The following is a 21,954-nucleotide window of genomic DNA, read 5'->3' as shown; positions in this document are numbered from 1 at the left end:
AAATCTTCCTTATCAATCTGTGCATAGGTTTCTTTCTGTAGTACTCATTGTTCTTGAATAGGAAGAAATTGGTGCTTCCCGTCCTCCATTACCAAGGTGACTCAATTGGGATGGCTCACAGGCTAGAGTGAGGCTTGTGTAGATCATAATGCACCAATAAGTTATTGGCATCCTCAAATGAATCTCATTAATCTGGTCTAGTTCCAAACTGCATTCTTATCCAGCAATCTTAAAATGTTAAGCAACAGTCACCTTACCTTTTAGAAATAAATTGTATACATTCAGAAGACTCAAGAAATGCTTGTAATTCTGTTTTATTTCTGGGAATTGTGGCTCCACTAATTGCTTTGACTTTTTTTGCCAGTTGAATGAATTCCCAATGCATTAATACTGTATCAAAGAAATTTGACACCAAGCACCCCAAACCCACATTTTTCTTTGACCCCTTAAGGACCAAGGGCGTACAGGTACGCCTTTGCTCACTGGTACTTAAGGACCAAGGGCATACCTGTACGCCCGTGGGAAATTCGGTCCCTGCCGCATATCGGGCGGGGACCAGACCGGGGTGACTGCTGATATCGATCAGCAGGCACCCCGCGCCAATGCCCAGGGGGGGGGTCAGACCCCCAATGTAGGCGATCGCCGAAAATCGCAAGTGAATTCACACTTGCGATTTTCGGCTATTCCGGTGATGCGGGTCACGTGTGACCCACTGACCCGGAGATACAAGGCGATCGGGGGTGTAGGACACACCCCCTATCACCCTCTGTATCTATGGGGAGGTGGCGATTTAGTCACCCCCACAGGATCGCTGCTATTGGCCGGAAGGGGAGGGGTTAATGGCCCCTTCTCGCGGCTCTGCTTGCTCCCTGAGTTCATTCAGCGGCCAGAGCTGCGAGAAGGAGCCAGGGACCCCCCCCTCTGTGAAGATCGGAGCCCCTCACAGAGGAAGACCCCCCTTAGAGCAGGGAGAGAGTACAGTCCCAGGGACAGGTAGGGTTAATCACTAAAATAAAGTAAAAAATAAGTGTAAAAAAAGTTAAAATTTCCCCCCCCCCCGACCCCCTAATAGGACCTAAAGTGTCCGCCACAATTTTTTTGGTGTGACCCGGGCCCTATTAGGGATTCAGGGCACTGCATTTGGCCATTTTTTTTGTCCGCAGCGCTTTTTTATCCCCCCATACAGTTAGTTACACCAATCACACACTACATACTCACCACCCCCCTCCCCCCCCCCCCCCCCCCCCCCCCCCCCACACACACACACACACACACACGTCACCCCCCCCCCACCACCACCACAGAAAAAAAGGCGATGGCTCACCAGGCATTTTCGGCAGCGGAGGCATACGCTTTTCTTGCCTCAGACTCCAAATCTGTCAGTGAGGACGATGAAGATCATACATTCCTGAGTTCTTTATCGTCCTCCTCATCATCTAGTACTGATGATGAGTCACCTTCTACAGCGGCGGAAACGCAGCCAGGCGAGGCCACAACCCCCCCCCATGATAGTGGCCCAGTTGCCGGCACTAGTGCGAGTGGTGATGCTGCTCGTACTAGGAGTACGACCCTCCATACAAGTTTACCGGAGCTCCCTTCAGGTGAACCTGTCTGGAGACCCCCAGAGGCTTATCAGCCACGGGTTCCGGAGTTTGTTGGCGACTCCGGATTGACAATTCTGGATTCACTGAAATTTACTATTTCAGTTATTTATTCAGTGACCGTTTTGTCAATCACATGGTGGAGCAGACTAATCTGTACGCCAGGCAGTTCATCGCCCACCACCCTGATTCTGTTTTGGCCAGGCCCAATGAATGGTACGCCATTGAGGCAGCAGAGATGAGGACATTTTTGGGCCTCTTGCTGCATATGGGCCTGGTCAAAAAACCAAGTGTCAGACAGTACTGGAGCGGAGACATCCTATACCAGACCCCGCTTTACAGTATGGTCATGGCACGGAGGCGGTTTGAGGCCATTCGGAAATGCCTGCATTATGCATTATTTGGGGCCAAATTTGGGGCCAAATTTTTGGAGGCCTACGTACCCCTCAGGGAGCTCTCGAATGATGAGTCTCTTATCAGTTTTAAGGGGAGACTCATCTTCCGCCAGTATATTCCCTTGAAGCGGGCGCGGTATGGCGTGAAGCTCTATAAACTTTGTGAGTACCTCCGGGTACACTCTCAAGTTTAGAGTGTATGAGGGATGAGATTCCCGTATTGAACCCCCAGATTGTTCCCCCACTCTGGGTGTTAGCGGGAAAATCGTTTGGAAGCTTGTGCACCCTTTGCTGGATAAGGGTTACCATGTGTACGTGGACAACTTTTATACCAGCATCCCTCGGGTCACATCCCTTGCTGCCAGATCCACGTCCGCTTGTGGGACCGTGCAGAAAAACCAGAGAGGCCTCCCTCTAAATTTTCTGCAGACATCTATGCCCAAGGGTGAGTCCCATGCCCTTATCCATGAAAACCTGTTGCTGGTAAGGTATAAGGATAAGAGGGATGTCCTTATGCTGACCACTATTCATGGTAACAGCAGATCACCTGTCCCTGTGCGAGTTACCACAACACCGGTCCTCAAGCCCGATTGTATTCTGGACTACAATCGGTATATGGGGGGAGTTGAGCTTTCTGATCAAGTCCTCAAGCCATACATGGCCATGCGGAAAACACTGGTATGGTACAAAATAGTTGAGGTCTACTTGGTACAGGTTGCCATGTACAAGGCTTTTGTACCGTCCCAGTACGCTGGCAACACAGGGACATTCCTCCAGTTCCAAGAAGAAGTCCTAAAGGTCCTGATCTTTGGCGACCGGGAAAGAGCAGGCCGGACTTCCCAAGGAACTGGAGTTATAGGTGCCAGGATCGTCCCAGGCCAACACTTTCCAGGTGAAGTCCACCACATTGGAAAGAAGGGACGATCCCAGAAAAAATGCAGAGTGTGTAACAGGAGGGGGATTCGGAAGGACACCACCACTCAATGTGACACTTGCCCCGATCATCCGGGCCTCTGCATTAAAAACGGATTCCGGGAGTATTACACTTCCATGCAGTACTAAATTTTCCCTTCTCATTTTAATTTTCCATAATTTGACCCCAATGTACCAAGTCTAGAGTACATTCCAAATTTTAACACCATAAAACCACTAAATTGCCCAAAAAATAAAAAATAAAATTATAAGACCTCTGGGGGAATTTTTTTCTCTGGGTCATGGGTCACTGAGTCACTATCATCGGGGACTTTTTTTGTTGCCTCAAATGCGCAGCGCTCTCTCTCCACCTGAGCGGGGTGCGCATTTGAGGCAACAGGTTAGGTACGGCCACACACGTCACATTCCCAGAATGATGATTCAGAGCATAGGGTTTGGGGCGGGCATATTTTTTAGTTTTGGCTATGCTCTGGGTCATCATTCTGGGAACATAACCTGTTTTATAATTTTATGTCCCACTGTACCCCATTTTAGTTATTTAGTGTACCCCAGTTATTTACCCCATGTAATGCCCCTTGAGGGGGGGTCCCACTGTTCTGGCTCCATAGGCTGCAACGCAGAAGCTCAAGGCCCCTGAATGCGACCTGCTCCTCTCAGACCAGTGTGCAAGCTGTTTACGCCCAGACTTGAGGTATGTCCTTACTCCAAAGAAATGTATTTACAAACTTACGGTGACATTTTCTCCTTTTACCACTTGTGAAAATGAAAAAGTTGGGGTAACCCCCAGCATTTTAGTGTAACAAAAATCCAATTTTGAATATTTATCAAACACCTGTGGGGTGCTAAGACTCACTGTACCCCTTGTTATGTTCCTTGAGGGATGTAGTTTCCGAAATAGTATGCCATGTGTTTTTTTTTTTGCTGTCCTGGCACCATAGGGGCTTCCTAAATGTGACATGCCCCCCGACCAAAATTTGCTCTCAAAAAGCCAAATATGACTCCTTCTCTTCTGAGCATTGTAGTTCGCCCGTAGTGCACTTCAGGTCAACTTATGGGGTACCTCCATACTCAGAAGAGATGGGGTTACAAATTTTGGGGGGTATTTTCTGCTATTAACCCTTGGAAAAATTTGAAATTTGGGGGGGAAACACATTTTAGTGAAAAAAATATATATATTTTTTTTTACATAAGCAAAAGTCGTGAAACCCCTGTGGGGCATTAAGGCTCACTTTATTCCTTGTTACGTTCCTCAAGGGGTCTGGTTTCCAAAATGGTATGCTATGTGTTTTTTTTTTTTTGCTGTTCTGGCACCATAGGGGCTTCCTAAATGCAACATGCCCCCCAAAAACCATTTCAGAAAAACGTACTCCAAAATCCCTTGTCGCTCCTTCCCTTCTGAGCCCTCTACTGCGCCCGCCGAACAATTTACATAGACATATGAGGTATGTGCTTACTCAAGAGAAATTGGGCTACAAATACAAGTATAAATTTTCTCCTTTTACCCCTTGTAAAAATTCAAAAATTGGGTCTACAAGAACATGAAAGTGTAAAAAAATGAAGATTGTGAATTTTCTGCTTCACTTTGCTGCTATTCCTGTGAAACACCTAAAGGGTTAAAACGCTGACTGAATGTCATTTTTATACTTTGGGGGGGGGGGGGGTGAAGTTTTTATAATGGGGTCTTTTATGGGGTATTTCTAATATGAAGACCTTTCAAATCCACTTCAAACCTGAACTGGTCCCTGAAAAATAGTGAGTTTGAAAATTTTGTGAAAAATTGGAAAATTGCTGCTGAACTTTGAAGCCCTCTGGTGTCTTGGAAAAGTAATAACTTGTCAATTTTATGATGCAAACATAAAGTATACATATTGGAAATGTGAATTAAAAAAATTTGGAATATCCATTTTCCTTACAAGCAGAGAGCTTCAAAGTTAGAAAAATGCTAAATTTTCAATTTTTTCATCAAATTTGGGGATTTTTCACCAACAAAGGATGCAAGTTACCGCAAAAATTTACCACCATGTTAAAGTAGAATATGTCACGAAAAAACAATCTCAGAATCAGAATGATAAGTAAAAGCATTCCAGAGTTATTAATGTTTAAAGTGACAATGGTCAGATGTTCAAAAAACGCTCTGGTCCTAAGGTGTAAAATGGCCTGGTCCTTAAGGGGTTAAATTTTAAATCAAACATCTTAAAACTCTCTGTAATAAGTATGGTAGATCATCAAAAGAGGGAACAACTCATGGAAGTCCAGCTAGTAGGTCATCAAGAATTTTTCAAAAGTTTGCTGGAGCAATACATATTCCCAACTGCAAGCAAGAGGCCTCAATTGTTCTTTGTATTTAAGAATTGTTTGGGCATCAGCAGCTGTATCATCTACAACTAGTTGTTGGTAAGCTTGTGCTAGATCCAACCAAGGGTGGGTTCACAATACGTTTGTTGTGTACGGGTGCCAAATCCGGTTGGGAGAATTATACCATGGTTTTAGGTTTAGTCAGAAAACTGTATACGGGGCAAAAATGAGCCGACGAGAGTCAGCGTTTGACTTCGGTCGGCTCATTGAAATTAATGGGGTTGGGGCTGGATCAGGCTGGGATACGGGAGCGACCGGTTTTTCACTCCTCCCAATGGGGTCCGGCACCCGTACACTACAAACGTAGTGTGAACCCACCCTTAGCAAAAATTCTTCCTTTAGCTATGGTACCAAGTATCTAACAGCAGGAATCTGACATGGGTGACCTTGTAGAGCTTTGTCAATTGTACATTTATAATCAGCACAAATTCTCACTTCACCATTTGGTTTCAGAACAGGGGCAAAAAGCGTAGCCTATGTAGAGTATCTCAGATTATGGAACCTTGCGCCACTAAGCGATCAATTTCTGCATACATTTTTGCACCTACAGCAAAATTGAAGAGGTCATGTTTCATATGTATTGGCATTATATTTTTCTGATCTAGTTGAAAAAGATATTGGTGGTCTCGTGAACTTTTTAAGACAGTCTTCAAAAACAACCGAAAAGAGTCTTTAAAGGGGCACTGTCATTCTTTATGCCTAATAATAACTTTTGCAATTGGCTTCCATAAAAAAATAAAAATAAAACACATTTGTTAGTTTTTCTGCTGTATACTGGCCACCAGGGGTCTCCCTTATTAGCCAGAACACATTCAGTCTGATCAAAATCACAGATTTTGGGGTCTCCTGCACGTAATGGCAGGAGAACCAACTCAGGATGTGTTTCTCTGCACTGAGCTTGATTGACAGCTGCACAGAGCCTCACTGACATCTGCACAGACTGAAAGCTGCAAAGACACTCACTGAAAGATACACAGACTGAAAGCTGCTGCACAGAGCTTGAAGTCTTCTATTCATCACAGCACTGCAACAGTGTGAGGGCGGAAGTAGTCCCCCAGAAGGCTTCAGTGATTTCAGGCCTGCTGGTAAATGCCCAGTTTCTCCTGCTGGTAGATTGCAGTATGTGAACAAGAACAAAGGTAAGATACACAGCTTTTTAAAGCTCTGACATTTTTTTAAGGATGGGAGGAGTGTTTGGAGTAGTTAAGAAACCTGAGTTAGTTTAGAAAAGTTTATTTGGTGACAGGTACTCTTTAATGATATCCTGTATATAGTCCACTTTCACATGGTGTATTCCTGTTAACAGAATACCTAGAAGTTCAAACCAATCTACTCCTAGTAAATTTGCATGGTGACTTTTAGTGAGGGAGTCAGATTGCCTGTGTTTTGCATAGTACACATTGACATAACACTTCCTGTTTATTATAATCTGTAAGTCTAAGATCACATGGTACTATAGGACAACTATTAGTGGACCATAATAACCTAAAAGTTTCCTCACAAATCCAGGAATATTGACATCCAGAATCAACCTCCATTTTATCCTTTCAGTGTTACTTTACCATGCTTCTTATGTTCCTTTTTGGAGTTTCTATAATGTTGACAAATTCTGAGGTATATTCACTGTCATCTAATTCAGGAACATAACTAGATATATGAACTTTTGGCTAAATGGCTAAATTGTGTGCAGAGTTCTCTTTTAGGCGTTTGTCTTGTATAGGTTGTCCCTAGCAACACACACTGTATGTGGCCATGACATTTACATTGGTAGCAAGTGGCATTTTAAAATGGCAATGATCTTGTCTGAGATTTGCACTACAGCTGAATCAGCTACCCCTTTTTGGAGCTGATCACTGCAATCTTATGCAGCAGATTTATATTTGGTATTTGCACATTACCACAAGATGTCTGTATCTCTCTAGAATGAAGAAATGTCACCTCATGAGCAGTAGTAAGTTTAGTAATTTTCTTTAAAGTGCCTAATCTTTCACATCACACACAAGTCTGTCACTTAAAAGTGACCCTAGACTGTTGGTAAAATTGCAGTTTTCTGACAATTTGCACAGTTCAGTAAACTGCAGAACTTTCAACAGAAAGGTTGTTTTTGTTAAAATGGAGATGCCCAGTTTCAGAAGGATATGACAAGTTGATTGAAATGATTCTGACTGCCAAGTAATATATATTAATACTTATATATTTATATGCCATTTCTAATGCTGAAACTAGATATTTGTTAACTACTCTTAACCCATATATCAGCTTGCTATTTGCTTGCAACTAAGACAGACCTTGGAATGATGCCAGGAGGCCCAAGATGAGACGTCAGAAGACAAAACCTTTGAAGAGGATACAGATTGTATGGAAGGGCAAAAATCTGTGTTTTTCCAGTTTCAGAGTGAAAAAGCCACATAAGTGAACTTTGGCCAAAAAATAAACAAATGCTTAAATATGCTAATATATACCGAAACAAAGCTCAACTAACCTATCAAAATGTAACATGATGATTTTGACGTGATTACTAACCTCCCTTTTTTGCCAAATGTTAAAAACAATGTACTTCCATGTAATAAACAGAACTCCTTGGGTCAGCTCTTTAGCCAGTATGCTGAGAAGGAGATATTATACTAACATTCTGTCTGGTGTGTATTCCTTGTGCAGTCACTCAGCGGCATACAACAGCAGTCACTCACATTTTTAAGGGGTTATATAAAAAAAAAAAAAAAAAAAATTTCCCTGGATATCAACTGGCTCCAGAAAGTTAAACAGATTTGTAAATTACTTCTATCAAAAAATGTCCGCTCCACCTGCTCCGGTGGGCTGGAAAAGGTGTATACAATCCTAGGAGACTCTCTCCTAGACCTGTATCCACCTTTTCCAGCCCACCGGAAAGTTGAACTAATTTATGCAGGCTAAAGTCAGCAACTGTCGAGCCGAGAAGTTTATGAAGAATTAAATTACTTTAAGTTCACTCATCTACTTATTTGCTTCCAGATAAAACATCAATTTGACCAATGGTAGCCATGTTATAGTTTTAGTTTTGTGTAAACTGAGCAGGATAGTAACTGGATTTAAAGGGGTACTCCGGTGCTTAGACACCTTATCCCCTATCCAAAGGATAGGGGATAATATGCCTGATCGCGTGAGTCCCGCCGCTGGGGACCCCTGTGATCTTGCACGCGGCACCCCATTTGTAATCAGTCCCTGGAGCGTGTTCGCTCTGGGTCTGATTACCGGCGACCACAGGGCCGACGGCGTGTGACGTCACGCCTCCGCCCCTCAATGCAAGCCTACGGGAGGGGGTGTGATAGCTGTTGCGCCCCCTCCCATAGACTTGCATTGAGGGGCGGAGCATGTGACGCGGAGCACGGGGGCGGAGGTGTGACGTCACACACCGCCGGCCCCCTGATTGATAGAAATCAGACCCGGAGCGAACACGCTCAGGGGACTGATTACAAACGGGGTGCTGCGGGGATAAGATGTCTAAGCACCAGAGAACGCCTTTAAGTATTTCTCTGATCCAAGTAAACTCTGCATAATCCAAACTCAAAGTAATGCCATCCTTGTCTCCAATTGTTATGTCTTGTACTTAATTATTGATAATTAATATGATGCAACAACATTGGTATATTTTTTTTACTGGTCAAACGAGACTGAACAAAAGGGAAAAAAAAAAAAACAACACACATGAAAACAAAATATTATATTTACTGATATTGCTATACTATTTCAGAACCTCCCAGTTACATAGCCATCTAGTGGCACTTAACAGACATAACAGAAAATACATAACATTATGACTGATGAAAGCAAATCCACAGAATACCTTAACCAGTTCTTTAAAAACAGCATGCTGTATCATCTTCCTTTTATTAAGGCCAGATGCCATTTCTTCCAAGTCAATAGCTGATCTAGAAAGATGAAGATAACAAGTTTATGTACAAATCTATTAAGGTCCCTTAGTTAATTTCAATCCAAATATAGTTAGTTAAAAGGAAAACTGTCAGTTTTCTTCCCCTGCACTAACCAGCGGTACTGGCTGGTAGTGTGGGGGACACTGATCAGTTTCATGCTTACTGTGCCCGGATCTGCTGCGCCGTTCGGCCCTAATTTTCTATTTTCTTTATATTCAAACGGAATATTGATTAGCTGGGCGGCGCTGTGGCCCGGCACTGACGTCAGAGTGCCAGTTAGCACCTCATTTGAATATACAGAAAATAGAAGATTAGGGCCGAACGGCGCAGCGGATCCAGGCACGGTAAGGATCAAACTGATCAGCGTCCCCTGCACTACCAGCCAGTACTGCTGGTTAGTGCGGGGGGAGAAAGCTGACAGTTTTCCTTTACATAAATTAGCAATAAAGCACATTATTGAAGGGGTATCTGATTAATTTTTATTGCATTACTGTCCCTAGCCTGCCTAATACAACACCAAAAAAACAAAACTTTCCTGCCTCAGATATCAGGATGCTGTCACAATTGGTAACAGTGCTTTCTCTGGAAAGCAGATCAAAGGGTCTACAGCCAGGGGAACTGACAGTGCTGCCCACTAATCACTAACGGAAGTGGGACACGGCTGCAGCCAGTGATTTGCTGATTGACACTGAGAGGTCACCTCCATAGCTTCAGACGGCTCAGGGAAGCAGATTGTCAGCAGTGAACGAAGGTGGAAAATCCTGGTACTGAGACTATGAAGGAGTGGAGGAAGAGTAAATTTTAATTTGTTTTATTAGACAGGCTGGGGAAAGCAGTGCAACACCACATTTTAATGGATAACCCCTTAAAATATCAAAAAACATCTCTGAAAATATAATAAAGCCCTACTTGACATTTTCTCTTAGCTGCTTTACAAGCTTGATGTTGACATCTGCTTCCAGTAAGGCCGTGCAGACTTCTTTCAGCATAGCACTTAGCACCTAGAAGAAAATAAGAAGAGATGTGAGCATATCTGGGTGTCAGTACTATTTCCCATTTACAAATTTAAATAGTTCATAAAGTTGAAAAAAGACCAGAGTCCATTAAGTTCAACATATAACCTTAATGAGTCCCTACTGAGTTGATACAGAGGAAGGAAAAAAAAAAAACTCATACTAGAGGTAAAAATTCCTTCCCGACTCCAAATATGTCATAATAAATCCCTGGATCAACGTTCTGTCCCTATAAATCTAGTATACATAAAATGTAATGTTATTACTCTTCAAAAAATGCTAATATTTCACTGCTTTCCAAACTGGGTGCCACAACACACTGTCGGTACCAATCCACAGGTTTGACGCCTGCTGTCTGTTCGAGATCAGCAGCACAGGCCAATTTAAATCAGTGATCAGCAGTGGATGCTGCCACTGCCAAGGAGCAGAATGTGAGGACATCACTCATCCGTGACATGCAGAGGATGTCGGACCTGCTGAGATGCCGAGGCCTAGCACCTGAGCCAGCCAGAGGGCATCGGGAGACACATATGGCTCAGCAGAGATGAGAGAGGAAAGGGGAGGTGATAATGTGGCCCAGGGATTAATAAGGGGGGGGGGGGGGTGGGAATTGACACGGAGGGATCAAGAAGGGTGATGAATAAAACTGCACAGGGAGTAATAAAGGGGAATGAAGTGGCATGTGAGGAGGGGGGGGGGGGTGGAGGGAAATCAAGAAGGGGAAAAACGAGGCATGGGTTTAAGGTGGCAGCGGGGGGGGGGGGTGAGTGATGTGGAGCTATTGGGATTAAGCAGGGGAATGAAGTGACACAGGGGGTAGCAGCCACATTTGTAATGCTTTTTTGGAGTTTCATTTTTATGCTGTGCACATGGTAAAACTGACATGTTCTCTTTTACCCGTGGGTCAATACGATAATATCTTTTGTATTATCATACTACTAAAATAAACAAAAAATTAAGTCAATTTAAATTGTAAGATTGCCTATTGTTTTGAAAAAAATTAAAAAATAAAATAACGCCGGTGGCATATGAGCGCACCGTAGCATGTCCTGATGTCTCCTAGCCCCACCTGATCATCATGTTACATGCCGGATGCAGTAAGTTTGTCAATTTTTACGATTATGGAATCTCCCTTTTCTGAAAAGCAGAGCACCCCGCAGGCATTATTGATTTGTGGTCAGCGTTGAGTCCTACAGTCCATACCATGGATAGGTATAGGTGTGTACAGCTTAGCATGTAGGGCTCTCCCAATCTTATCTTCATTTTAATCACAAAATAAAATAAGCTTTTAAATTGCCCTATAATAATTTACATTTTCTATGTACAGAGCTGTAGATAAAAAAAAAATTGTATCTAGTTTTATTAACCTCTTTTCTTATATATGATGTGACAAAAATGAGCAAACCTGGAGTGTTTCCCCTTCTGAAAGGGTTACTCCACTGGCCAGCGTTCGGAAGTATAAAGTTCTGAACGCTTTTTTTGCTCTGTGGGGGTCGGCTACACCCATCGTGATGTCACGGCCACGTCCCCTCAATGCAAGCCTATGGGAGGGGTGTAACAGCCATCAAGCCCCCTCCCATAGACTTGCATTGAGGAGGTGTGGCTGTGATGTCATGAGGGGCGCGACCGACCCCACAGCATGAAAAAACAGCGTTCGGAATGCTGGCCAGTGGCCCTTTAATGGAGTTCACCATACAAAATGAATAAGGTTATATTTTAATAGGTCATACAATTTTGCACACAGCAATATCAAATATGTATTTGGCAGGCACGGAGGCCTAGTAAAGTCCAGCTGCCATAGAAACTGATGCCTGTAAATGTTTTTACGGAGATTTCGATCTCAGGCGGCACCCTGGCATTCTAAACATTTTTGTTCAGAATACTGGGTCCGGGCAGCCGTGGTCACGGTGTCACAACATGCCCCCTCCATTCACGTCTATGGTCATCGCTTGCGGTCACAGCCACCTGAACCCAGTGATGAACAACAGTTCTGCCCGGAGATAGTGGGGGTCCCAGTGATAGGACCCCCTCAATCAGACATCTTATTCCCTATCCTGGGGCAGAGGACCCCTTTAAATGGGTAAGACACCTATTACTCAGAATTAACACCACCCTTCTATGTTTTTCATTACATGTGAATAAAAGCAGGCCTCACCTCTTCATTAATGATCGTGGCATTGCTCAAAGAGCGCAGAGCAGAGGTGATCTTGCGTCCAAGGTCTGCCAAAACCATTTTGGCTGCTGTCAGCTACACAACTTAACCTGGAACACAAATTTGTAGAGAGAACATTAAATACATTATTTAAAGAAGCACTTCATAAATGAAAGTTTTGCTTACATAGTGCAGCATAGGCTACTAGATAATAGTTTAGTAGAGGTTCTTGTGTTAGCTGCTACTCCCCATGACACCTTTTCAAATAAATAAATACACACTGAAGGTAGGTTTCCACAGTATTTTCCTCACTTTTTTGACCTGAAAAAAAAACAGAAGAAAAAAAAAAAAAAAAAAAAATACAAAATCTGCAGCTTTTTAGCTTTTTTTTTGTGGAGTTTTTCTATTACCCTATGGTAGTTTTTCACTGCCTTCAGGGTACTGTTCCGTGGGTCAGATGCAGAGCGCTCTGCCAATGCAGTGTGGAGTGTAAGTTAAGTAGTGATGCATGGCATCACTACTTGCCTCTGTCAGATTTATAGCATACAGCGATGCACAGTATTAGTGACAGGAGCCGTGCCCAGCAAGAAAATACAGTAAAAAACTATTTATATAAATCGCTGGTTTACTGTAACCTTTAACTACTGCTTGTTAAGGTTTTCCTGGCTGCCAGTGTATCACGCTCAGCCCATCAAGAAAAGAGTTAGTGTTACGACATTGCAAGGTGAGTGCTCCATCATCGTACAGTGCAACAAGGGTTATTCCTTATTGACCACGGAATACAGACGCATCAAGGGAGGCAAGGCAGATGGTGCAGGAACGGGGGGGGGGGGGTTAATGGGGAGATCTGGACAGATCCTGCGCAGCGCTATATATATATATATTATATATAAAAATAAATATATATTTAATTATATCAGTTCCCTAAGACAACCTTTCACAATATATTGACCAATCCTTAAAGCCATATGCTTAACCCCTTAAAGCGTACCAGTCAGAATTTACAAAAAATAAATATATAATAAAAAATAAAAAAAAGATAGACCATGAACATCTAAAGTTTAGGTCTCTATCATCTATATTTAATATAAAAACTTTTCATTAGCTCAGTGTTCCTCCCATGTGACGTGTGCTTGGTGCGTCTGCTCATGAAGCCTTGTCCATGAGTGATCTCTTGTCTATGACTCAAGGACAAGCCTAATGCTGCTGCAGGACTGTTTACTGGGTATGGGGACCAGTAGGTATGTGGACCTCTAGTGGTGGGATTTTCAGAAGCAGTTTTCTTTAATATTCAAAAATGTTGATTTATTTTTGTGGTGTGGTCCATAAGATTAACCTAAACACCAGATATATGCAAGATAAATTTATTCAATGGCCTGCAGCTTCACCAAATAGTACACATACAAAGCTGCAAAATTAAAACACACAATATACAGTCATGGCTGCAAATGTTGGCACCCCTGAAATTTTCCTAAAAAATGAAGTATTTCTTACAGAAAAGGATTGCAGTAACATGTTTTGCTATACACATGTTTATTCCCTTTGTGTGTGTTGGAACTAAACCAAAAAAAAGGGAGTAAAAAAAAAAAAGCAAATTCGACATAATGTCACACCAAACTCCAAAAATGGGCTGGACAAAATGATTGGCACACTTTAAAAATTGTGGAAAAATAAGATTGTTTCAAGCATGTGATGCTTCTTTAAAGTCACCTGGGGCAAGTAACAGGTGTGGGCAATATTAAAATCACACCTGAAAGCAGAAAAAAGGAGAGAAGTTCACTAAGACTTTGCATTGTGTGCACCACACTAAGCATGGACAACAGAAACAGGAGTAGAGAACTGTCTGAGGACTTGAGAACCAACATTGTGGCAAAATATCAACAAGTCCATCACCAGAGATCTAGATTTGCCTTTGTACACAGTGCGCAACATTATCAAGAAGTTTCCAACCCGTGGCACTGTAGCTAATCTCCCTGGGCGTGGACAGAGGAGAAAAAAAAATGATGAAAGGTGTCAACGCAGGATAGTGCGGATGGTGAATAAGCAGCCCGAAACAAGTTCCAAAGATATTCAAGCTGTCCTGCAGGCTCAGGGAGCATCAGTGTCAACTATCCATCGACTTTTAAATGTAATGCTATGGCAGGAGACCCAGGAGAACACCCCTGCACGGAGACATAAAAAAAAGCAAGACTACATTTTGCCAAAATGAATTTAAGTAAGCCAAAATCCTCCTGGCAAAACGCCTTGAGGCCTACAAAAAGGGAAGAACACAGTACCAACAGTGAAATATGGTTGAGATTCAATGATGTTTTGGGGTTGTTTTGCTGCCTCTGGCAACGGGTATCACAAAATAATGGTCGTTATTAATAACGGGCGATAACGGGTTAAAACTGCTATTAGAAAAATCCCATAGACTATAATGGGATTTTCCAATAGCCGTTAGTGATTTTGTACCGGCCTTCTAACTGATGATTGCCCCTCTTTTTATAACGGGTGCATTTTTATATAATGTGAAAGCACCCTAAGAGAGCTTGAGCAGTTTGCAAAGGAAGAGTGGTCTAACATCCGGCTGAGAGGTGCAAGAAGCTTATTGATGGGTATAGGAAGTGACTGATTTCAGTTATTTTTTCCAAAGGGGGTGCAACCAAATATTAAGTTCAGGGTGCCAATCATTTTGTCCAGCTCATTTCTGGAGTTTGATGTGACATTACGTACAATCTGTTTTTCTTCCTCCTTTTTGGTTTGGTTCCAATACACACAAATGGAATAAATAGGTGTATAAAAAAACAGGTGTTACTGCAAATCTTTTCTGTGAGAAATACTTTTATTTCTAGAAAAATTTCAGGGGTGCCAACATTTACGGCCATGACTGTATTGCCCCTCTACATGTTTCGTTGCTACTGCAATATCCTCAGGAAGGTAATGGGCATCTGAGGACATTGCAGTAGCAAAGTAGAGAGGGCATATATACTGTGTTTTAATTTTGCAGCTGTGTGTGCATACTATTTGGTGATGCTGCAGGCCACTGAATAGCATTATCTTTTATATATCTGGGTAGTTAACGTTATGTTTATTGTAATTTTATGGATTATACCACACAGAGCTTGTGATTTTAAAGAGTTTCCACTTAAGCTTATTAATAACAAAATAACAAGTGTAATAAAACTTAAAGTTGTGCTTTATGGTTAACCCTAACCCACTCTCGGGGAGGTTTTTTATTTAAATTTTCCACCTACATACTTCTATGAGGGCTTGTTTTTAGAGTCACCAATTTTACTTTGCAATGACATCAATTCACCAGAAAATCTACGGTAAAAAAAAAATAAAAAAATTTTTGTGGGACAAAAACGTTTTTAATGTATGGGGACTTCTGCTTCTACACAGTGTACTTTTCGGTAAAAATGACCCCTTTTCTTTATTTGATCAGACAGTGAAGCAGGTAAGGGCCCTGCCGCTCTCTCAGCTTATCGGGACACAGCAGTTTTACAACGGTGGTCCCGATCAGCATCGCTGAGCAGCCGGGACTAGTCTTTTCTGACATTTTAGTTAAAAAGGGTTAATGCCAGGCATCACCGTGATCAGTGATGTCCGGCATTAGCCACAGGTCCCAGCAGCTATCACCATTCCCCTATGATGCGCTTTCAGCTCCTGAGTGCATGTCACAGAAGAGGAGCAGACAAAGATTATCGGTTTGGCCGATATTCACAAATTTTGACGTTATCAGTATCGGCAATTACCTTGCCGATAATCCGATAATGTACCGCCCCCCACCCCACCCCCATTGCCTCCCCTATCCCCGGTTTTATAATTACCTGTTCCCGGAGTCTGGGGCCCGCGCTACTTCTGGCTCCTGCTGCATCCTGCGTTACGCTGTGCAGCGCAGTGACATCCCCAACATGACGTCACCGTCAGTGCGCACAGTGACAGCTCAGGACAGGAGCCAAAAGTAACGCGGAACTCAAACCCCGGGAACAGGTAATTATAAAACCGGGGATAGGGGAGGCAATGGGGCAGCGGTGGTGGGGGCGGTGTGCTGAGCGGTGGTAGGCTGTAAGCACAACCCCCACCTGTGGATGTCCGGTCCTCATTTAGTCTGTTTCTAACCGTTTGAGTGGACACATGCACATTTGTGGACAGCTGGAGGTCATTTTGCAGGGCTCTGGCCGTGCTCCTCCTTGCACAAAGGGGGAGGTAGCGATCCTGCTGCTGGGCTGTTTCCCTCCTACGGCCTCCTCCACGTCTCCTGATGTACTGGCCTGTCTCCTGGTAGTGCCTCTACAGCTTGCATTGATGTGCCATCCTGGATGAGCTGCACTTCCAGAGCCACTTGTGTGGGTTGTTGACTCAGTCTCATGCTACCACTAGAGAGAAAGCACCACCAGCATTCAAAAGTGACCAAATCATCAGCCAGGAAGCATAGGAACTGAGAAGGGCGATCCACTTTTGAGGTATTTGGAGAGCTTACCTCTCCTACTGTGCTGCCTGTGGCGCTGAGAATGATAAAGCCTGGCAGGACCAGGCTTTAATCTATCAAGTGCAGAGCACACAGATAAATGTGGTTCTATGGAACCACATTGATCTGTATGAGGAGACCAAACTCAGGAAGTGCTTGTGGCTGCACAGAGCCTCACTGACAGCTGCACAGAGCCTCACTGACAGCTGCACAGAGCCTCACTGACAGCTGCACAGAGCCTCACTGACAGCTGCACAGAGCCTCACTGACAGCTGCACAGAGCCTCACTGACAGCTGCACAGAGCCTCACTGACAGCTGCACAGAGCCTCACTGACAGCTGCACAGAGCCTCACTGACAGCTGCACAGAGCCTCACTGACAGCTGCACAGAGCCTCACTGACAGCTGCACAGAGCCTCACTGACAGCTGCACAGAGCCTCACTGACAGCTGCATAGACTGAACGCTACACAAAGCCTCGCTGAAAACTATGTGAGCAAGAAGAACGGTAAGATGGCCGAAATGGATTTCAGTGGTTAAGGATCCACATGGGATGTTGAATATAGGCGTTTCAAGTGTGTGAGTGGTTTGTAAAAAAAAAAAAAAAAAAAAAAAAAAAAAAAAAATAAAACTCACCAAGCCAAAGTCTGTTTGTTTGTTTATTCTTTCACAGTCGGAGGTACTTGCGTGGTGAGAATTTTTGGGACCACTCCCAAAGTATTTTTTTCTGTGCTTTTGTACTATAGAGCTGATAAGGAGAGATCTCTGCAGTATGGCTTCTAACACTATATTAGAAAGTTACTTTATTAAACTTAGTGGGCCATAAAAATGAAACCTTTAAAAATTTACACAAATGCTGGTGTAACCCCTAATATTTTTTTTTTAACAAGGAATAAAAGGAGAAAAAGCTCCACAAAATGTGTAACCCTATTTCTCCCGAGTATGAAAATACCTCATATGTGGTGCTCAATGGGTGCATGGCAGTGCACAGAAGGGAAGAAGCAACATTTGGCTTTTAGAGAGAGAATTTGACTGGAATAGTTTTTGGGGGTCAAGTCACATTTATAAAGCCCCTATGGTGCACAGACAGTGGAAGCTCCCCACATGTGACACCATTTTGTAAACGACAACCCTTAAAGAATGTAACAAGGGGTGCAGTGAGCATTTACACCCCAAAGGTGTTTGACAGATTTTTGGGCGCTGGGAATCTGAAAAATGTAGTTTTTCATTTTCACAGACCACAGTTCCAAAATCTGTGGGGTCTGAATGCTGACCGCACTGCTTGTTACACTCCTTGAAAGGCGTTTCCAAAATGGAGTCACATGTGGGTGTTTTTTCACAGACCACTGTTCCAAAAATCTGTGGGGTCTAAATGTTGACTGAGCCCACCTTGTTACTTACCTTGAAGGGTGTTGTTTCCAAAATAGGGTCACATGTCACATTTCTATTTTGCGTTTGTCAGAACTTCTACAACTTTCAGTCATTGCAGTGCAAATCACCAATTTAGGCCACAAACATACGGCATGTCCTTACGGCAAAAAATGTATCCCCTATCCTAATGATAAAGAATAGATCGTGGGGGGTGGTCCGAGTGCTGGGGCCCCCTGCGATCTCCTGGACGGGCTGCGTCAGTCTGCCGGAAGTGCAGGGTCGTCCAAAGCAGAAAACCGCAGCAGACATGGCTCCTCCATGAATCTGGGATATTGGATATATGGAGTGGGTGTGTCGGCCGCCGCGTCATGCAGGGCAGGAACACCCCCTTTCTGGCATACTGCTGCGGCCCCGTACAAGAGATCATGGGGGGGCCCCAGCGCTCAGACCCCCCCCCCCCCCCCGCCCCGATCTATAACTTATAACTTATCCCCTCTATGAAGGATAGGGGATAAGTTATATCGCATTACAGATGTCCTTTAAGGGGTTATAAAAGCAACAGGTTTTGATAAATCTTCCCCATTGTATAGATTTTACAGTGTGTAGACAAGAATTCTACAAATCCTATTTAGTTTGCTGTTCATGAAATATATGGAAGATTTTCTACAAAAAAAATAAAAAATCCACTGTGTAAACATACTCTCAAAAGGAGTTTTCCGACTAAGTTTTCTCAAATAAAGGTAATACGGCTTCAGCATTCAGCATGCTGGGACATATACTGTGACAAGTACAACATTCATTCTTTATGGGACTTAGTAAATATTGCTTTGCTCATGTTTTGCAACGTTTGGAAGCCCCACAGCTGATGGATGTGCCGTTGATGTGCTACAACCAAAGTGACCCTCAACTATCATGTGTAAAGAAAATGCCTATCTGGAATGACAATATCCCTTTAAAGTGTCCCTGTCATTAAGAAAAACCTTTGACATGTCAAACATATAAAATGTGATTGTTCAAGGTCGGAGTATTCATACCTTGACCAATCTGTAGATATTGCTGGTAGCGAATGTCACTCCCAAGCCAAGAGCACTAGACTGGCTCCATTATAATCTATTGAGCGTATTCACTGTAGCTGGATGGAGAAGGTTGTCAGCCAGGGAGTAAAGTGCGCTACCACACACTTCTCCCAGGAATATTTAGAAACTGGTTGGGGTCTAAACAATCCGACCCAGAGCGATCAAGATGTTTGACATGCCCCATATTTTTCTCACTGACAAACACTTTAGTTCTACATTATGCAGTAACACTCTCTCCCGACATAACATCAAGTAGTACAGTTGCCATATGTTCCCCAAACTCACAATGCAGATTAAAGAAATTGTTTACTACAATAGAAATAGTTAAATCAGAGTAAAGCTCTACCCTTAGGCTCCATTCGCACTAAGAAATGACTCAAATTAACGAAGCTCTGGAATTCCAATCAATAATCCCAGTGCAGCAGGATGACTGTTTTTAATAGGATTCTGCTGCACAATTCACACTGCAGAAATTTTGAATTTCCCCCTCTTTCAAAAGTATGACCATGTTCATTTTTTTGGCGGAATTCTGCCTGAACTGCATTGCCGTCAATGTGGATGGCGCACGTCGGGTAGGTGCTAGTGACAGCTTTTCCTATGGGCACCTGCTACCACAGAATTACAGGCAGAGATTCCATAGTGTGAATGGGCCCTAAAGGGAAAACTAAAACTACACTAAAAAGATTTGTTGTGGGAAAAACCTGCACGATAGATTGTAAGTAGAGATGAGCGAACTTACAGTAAATTCGATTCGTCACGAACTTCTCAGCTCGGCGGTTGCTGACTTTCCCTGCATAAATTAGTTCAGCTTTCCAGTGGGCTAGAAAAGGTGGATACAGTCCTAGGAAAGAGTCTCCTAGGACTGTATCCACCTTTCCCAGCCGACGGGAGCACCTGAAAGCTGAACAAATTTATGCAGGAAAAGTCATCAACCGCCGAGCCGAGAAGTTCGTGACGAATCGAATTTACTGTAAGTTCGCTCATTTCTACTTGTAAGTGTTTTGGAGTGAATTTTGTTGTAGATTTGGGTTGGATTGTAACTTCCCTGCTGATTTGTATGGGGAAATGAACAACAAATTGATATGCTGCAGATTTTTAAATCTACTGTATTTTTCGCCGTATAAGACGCACTTTTTCTTCCCCAAAGCTGGGGGGAGTTGGTGCGTCTAATACGGCGAATACCTGCGGCCATCAATGGCCGGGACCCTCCGCTAATACAGGACACCACCGATCGCAGTGATGCCCTGTATTAACCCTTCAGACGCAGCTATCAAAGCTGACCGCCGTGTCTGAAGCGAAATTAACCCTAACCCGGCTCAGTCGGGCTGTTCGGGACCGCCGCGGTGAAATTGCGGCATCCCGAACAGCTTACAGGACCCCGGGAGGGACCTTACCTGCCCCCTTGGTGTCTTTTCCGTGCCGGGATCCTCTGCGCTCTCCTTCAACGTCATCACGTCGTCGCGCACGCCGTCATCCAAAAGGAGCGGCGTGCGTAGTGGCGTGATGACGGCAACGCGATGACGGCGACAGAGAGCGTGGATCCCAGGGAAGAAGACGTCCGGAGCGCTGGGGACACCACGGGGACACGTATTACCTCCTATACCAGTGGTCTTCCACCTGCAGACCTCCAGATGTTGCAAAACTACAAATCCCAGCAAGCCCGGACAGCCAACGGCTGTCCGGGCATGCTGGGAGTTGTAGTTTTGCAACATCTGGAGGTCCGCAGGTGGAAGACCACTGTTGGGTGCCGAATCTTAATTTTTTTAGATTTGCCACCTATAAATTGGGTGCGTCTTATACGCCGGTGCGAAACATACGGTACTTTTCTGGTATAGTAACCTGCTGCAGCTTATCCACACATTAAAGCCTGACTAGTGTACATCTGCCTTACACATGATTAGGCCTGACATGAATTGTATGGGTGGCAGACTGTACATATCGTTTACAGAGACTATCACCCAAAGAAAACAGAAAAACTTTCTGTAATGTGTTGAAACTAAGACAGTAAACCGCAGCATATAAACTGTTAACTGCTAATGTGGGATGACAAATGCCTGGAGATCTACAGCAGCCAAGATCTATAAGGACATGAGCTTTAACCAGTCATTACCTTTCGTAGAATCAGCCCGTTCTCTTGGTATCCTAAGGATTCCGTACGTAAATTTCTTCCGCCCCCAACGGGACGGCGCCTCCAGTTATTCTCCTCTCTTCCCGGCTCCTGAAAATTCCAACCAGAGCCTCAGCAGAAGCGCAGAAAACACTCAGCCAGACGGTGCCTCTCATCAAGCTTCCGGCCTTTAGAAAACGTCACCATATGCTGACAACCTTTAACCAGCATTCTTCTTCCGGCATAAAGCTAGCGATGGACTTCCGGTGCTATGAGAAAAGGGCGATAGCAGCGCACCACATACTCAGGGACTATGACACCGCGGTTTCTTATTCGGCAGCTTCTTATTTACGGAAGTTGGTTTCTTATACGTGCATTGTCTTATAGATCAGTGTTTCACATCCAGGGTGCCTCCAGCTGTTGCAAAACTACAACTCCCAGCATGCCCGGACGTGTCCGTGCATGCTGGGAGTTGTAGTTTTGCAACAGCTGGAGGCACCCTGGTTGGGAAACACTGTTATAGATGACTATGACTAATAGACCTTTTCTCCTCTTATTTCTCTGCAGTAAACCTGTTTTTTTTTTTTTT

At 43.7% G+C, this 21,954-nt stretch overlaps 1 protein-coding gene across 1 annotated transcript in view; it reads right to left on the bottom strand.

Annotated features, from left to right (window-relative positions):
• SRP54 (signal recognition particle 54) overlaps positions 1-21,585 on the bottom strand; it is a 118,617-nt gene extending 97,032 nt beyond the window's left edge. The window contains exons 1-4 of the mRNA XM_056545308.1: positions 21,369-21,585; positions 12,364-12,470; positions 10,105-10,196; positions 9,108-9,192 (exon numbers count right to left, since the gene is read on the bottom strand). Coding sequence (XP_056401283.1) covers positions 9,108-9,192; positions 10,105-10,196; positions 12,364-12,441 — 255 coding nt within the window. The 5' untranslated portion in view covers positions 12,442-12,470; positions 21,369-21,585. The remainder of the gene's footprint in view (positions 1-9,107; positions 9,193-10,104; positions 10,197-12,363; positions 12,471-21,368) is intronic.
• Positions 21,586-21,954: the final 369 nt, after the last annotated feature.

The sequence above is a fragment of the Hyla sarda genome, chromosome 11 (genome assembly GCF_029499605.1).
Source record: "Hyla sarda isolate aHylSar1 chromosome 11, aHylSar1.hap1, whole genome shotgun sequence".
In the NCBI taxonomy this organism is placed as follows: Eukaryota; Metazoa; Chordata; class Amphibia; order Anura; family Hylidae; genus Hyla; species Hyla sarda.
This window is presented reverse-complemented; position numbering and strand designations above follow the sequence as displayed.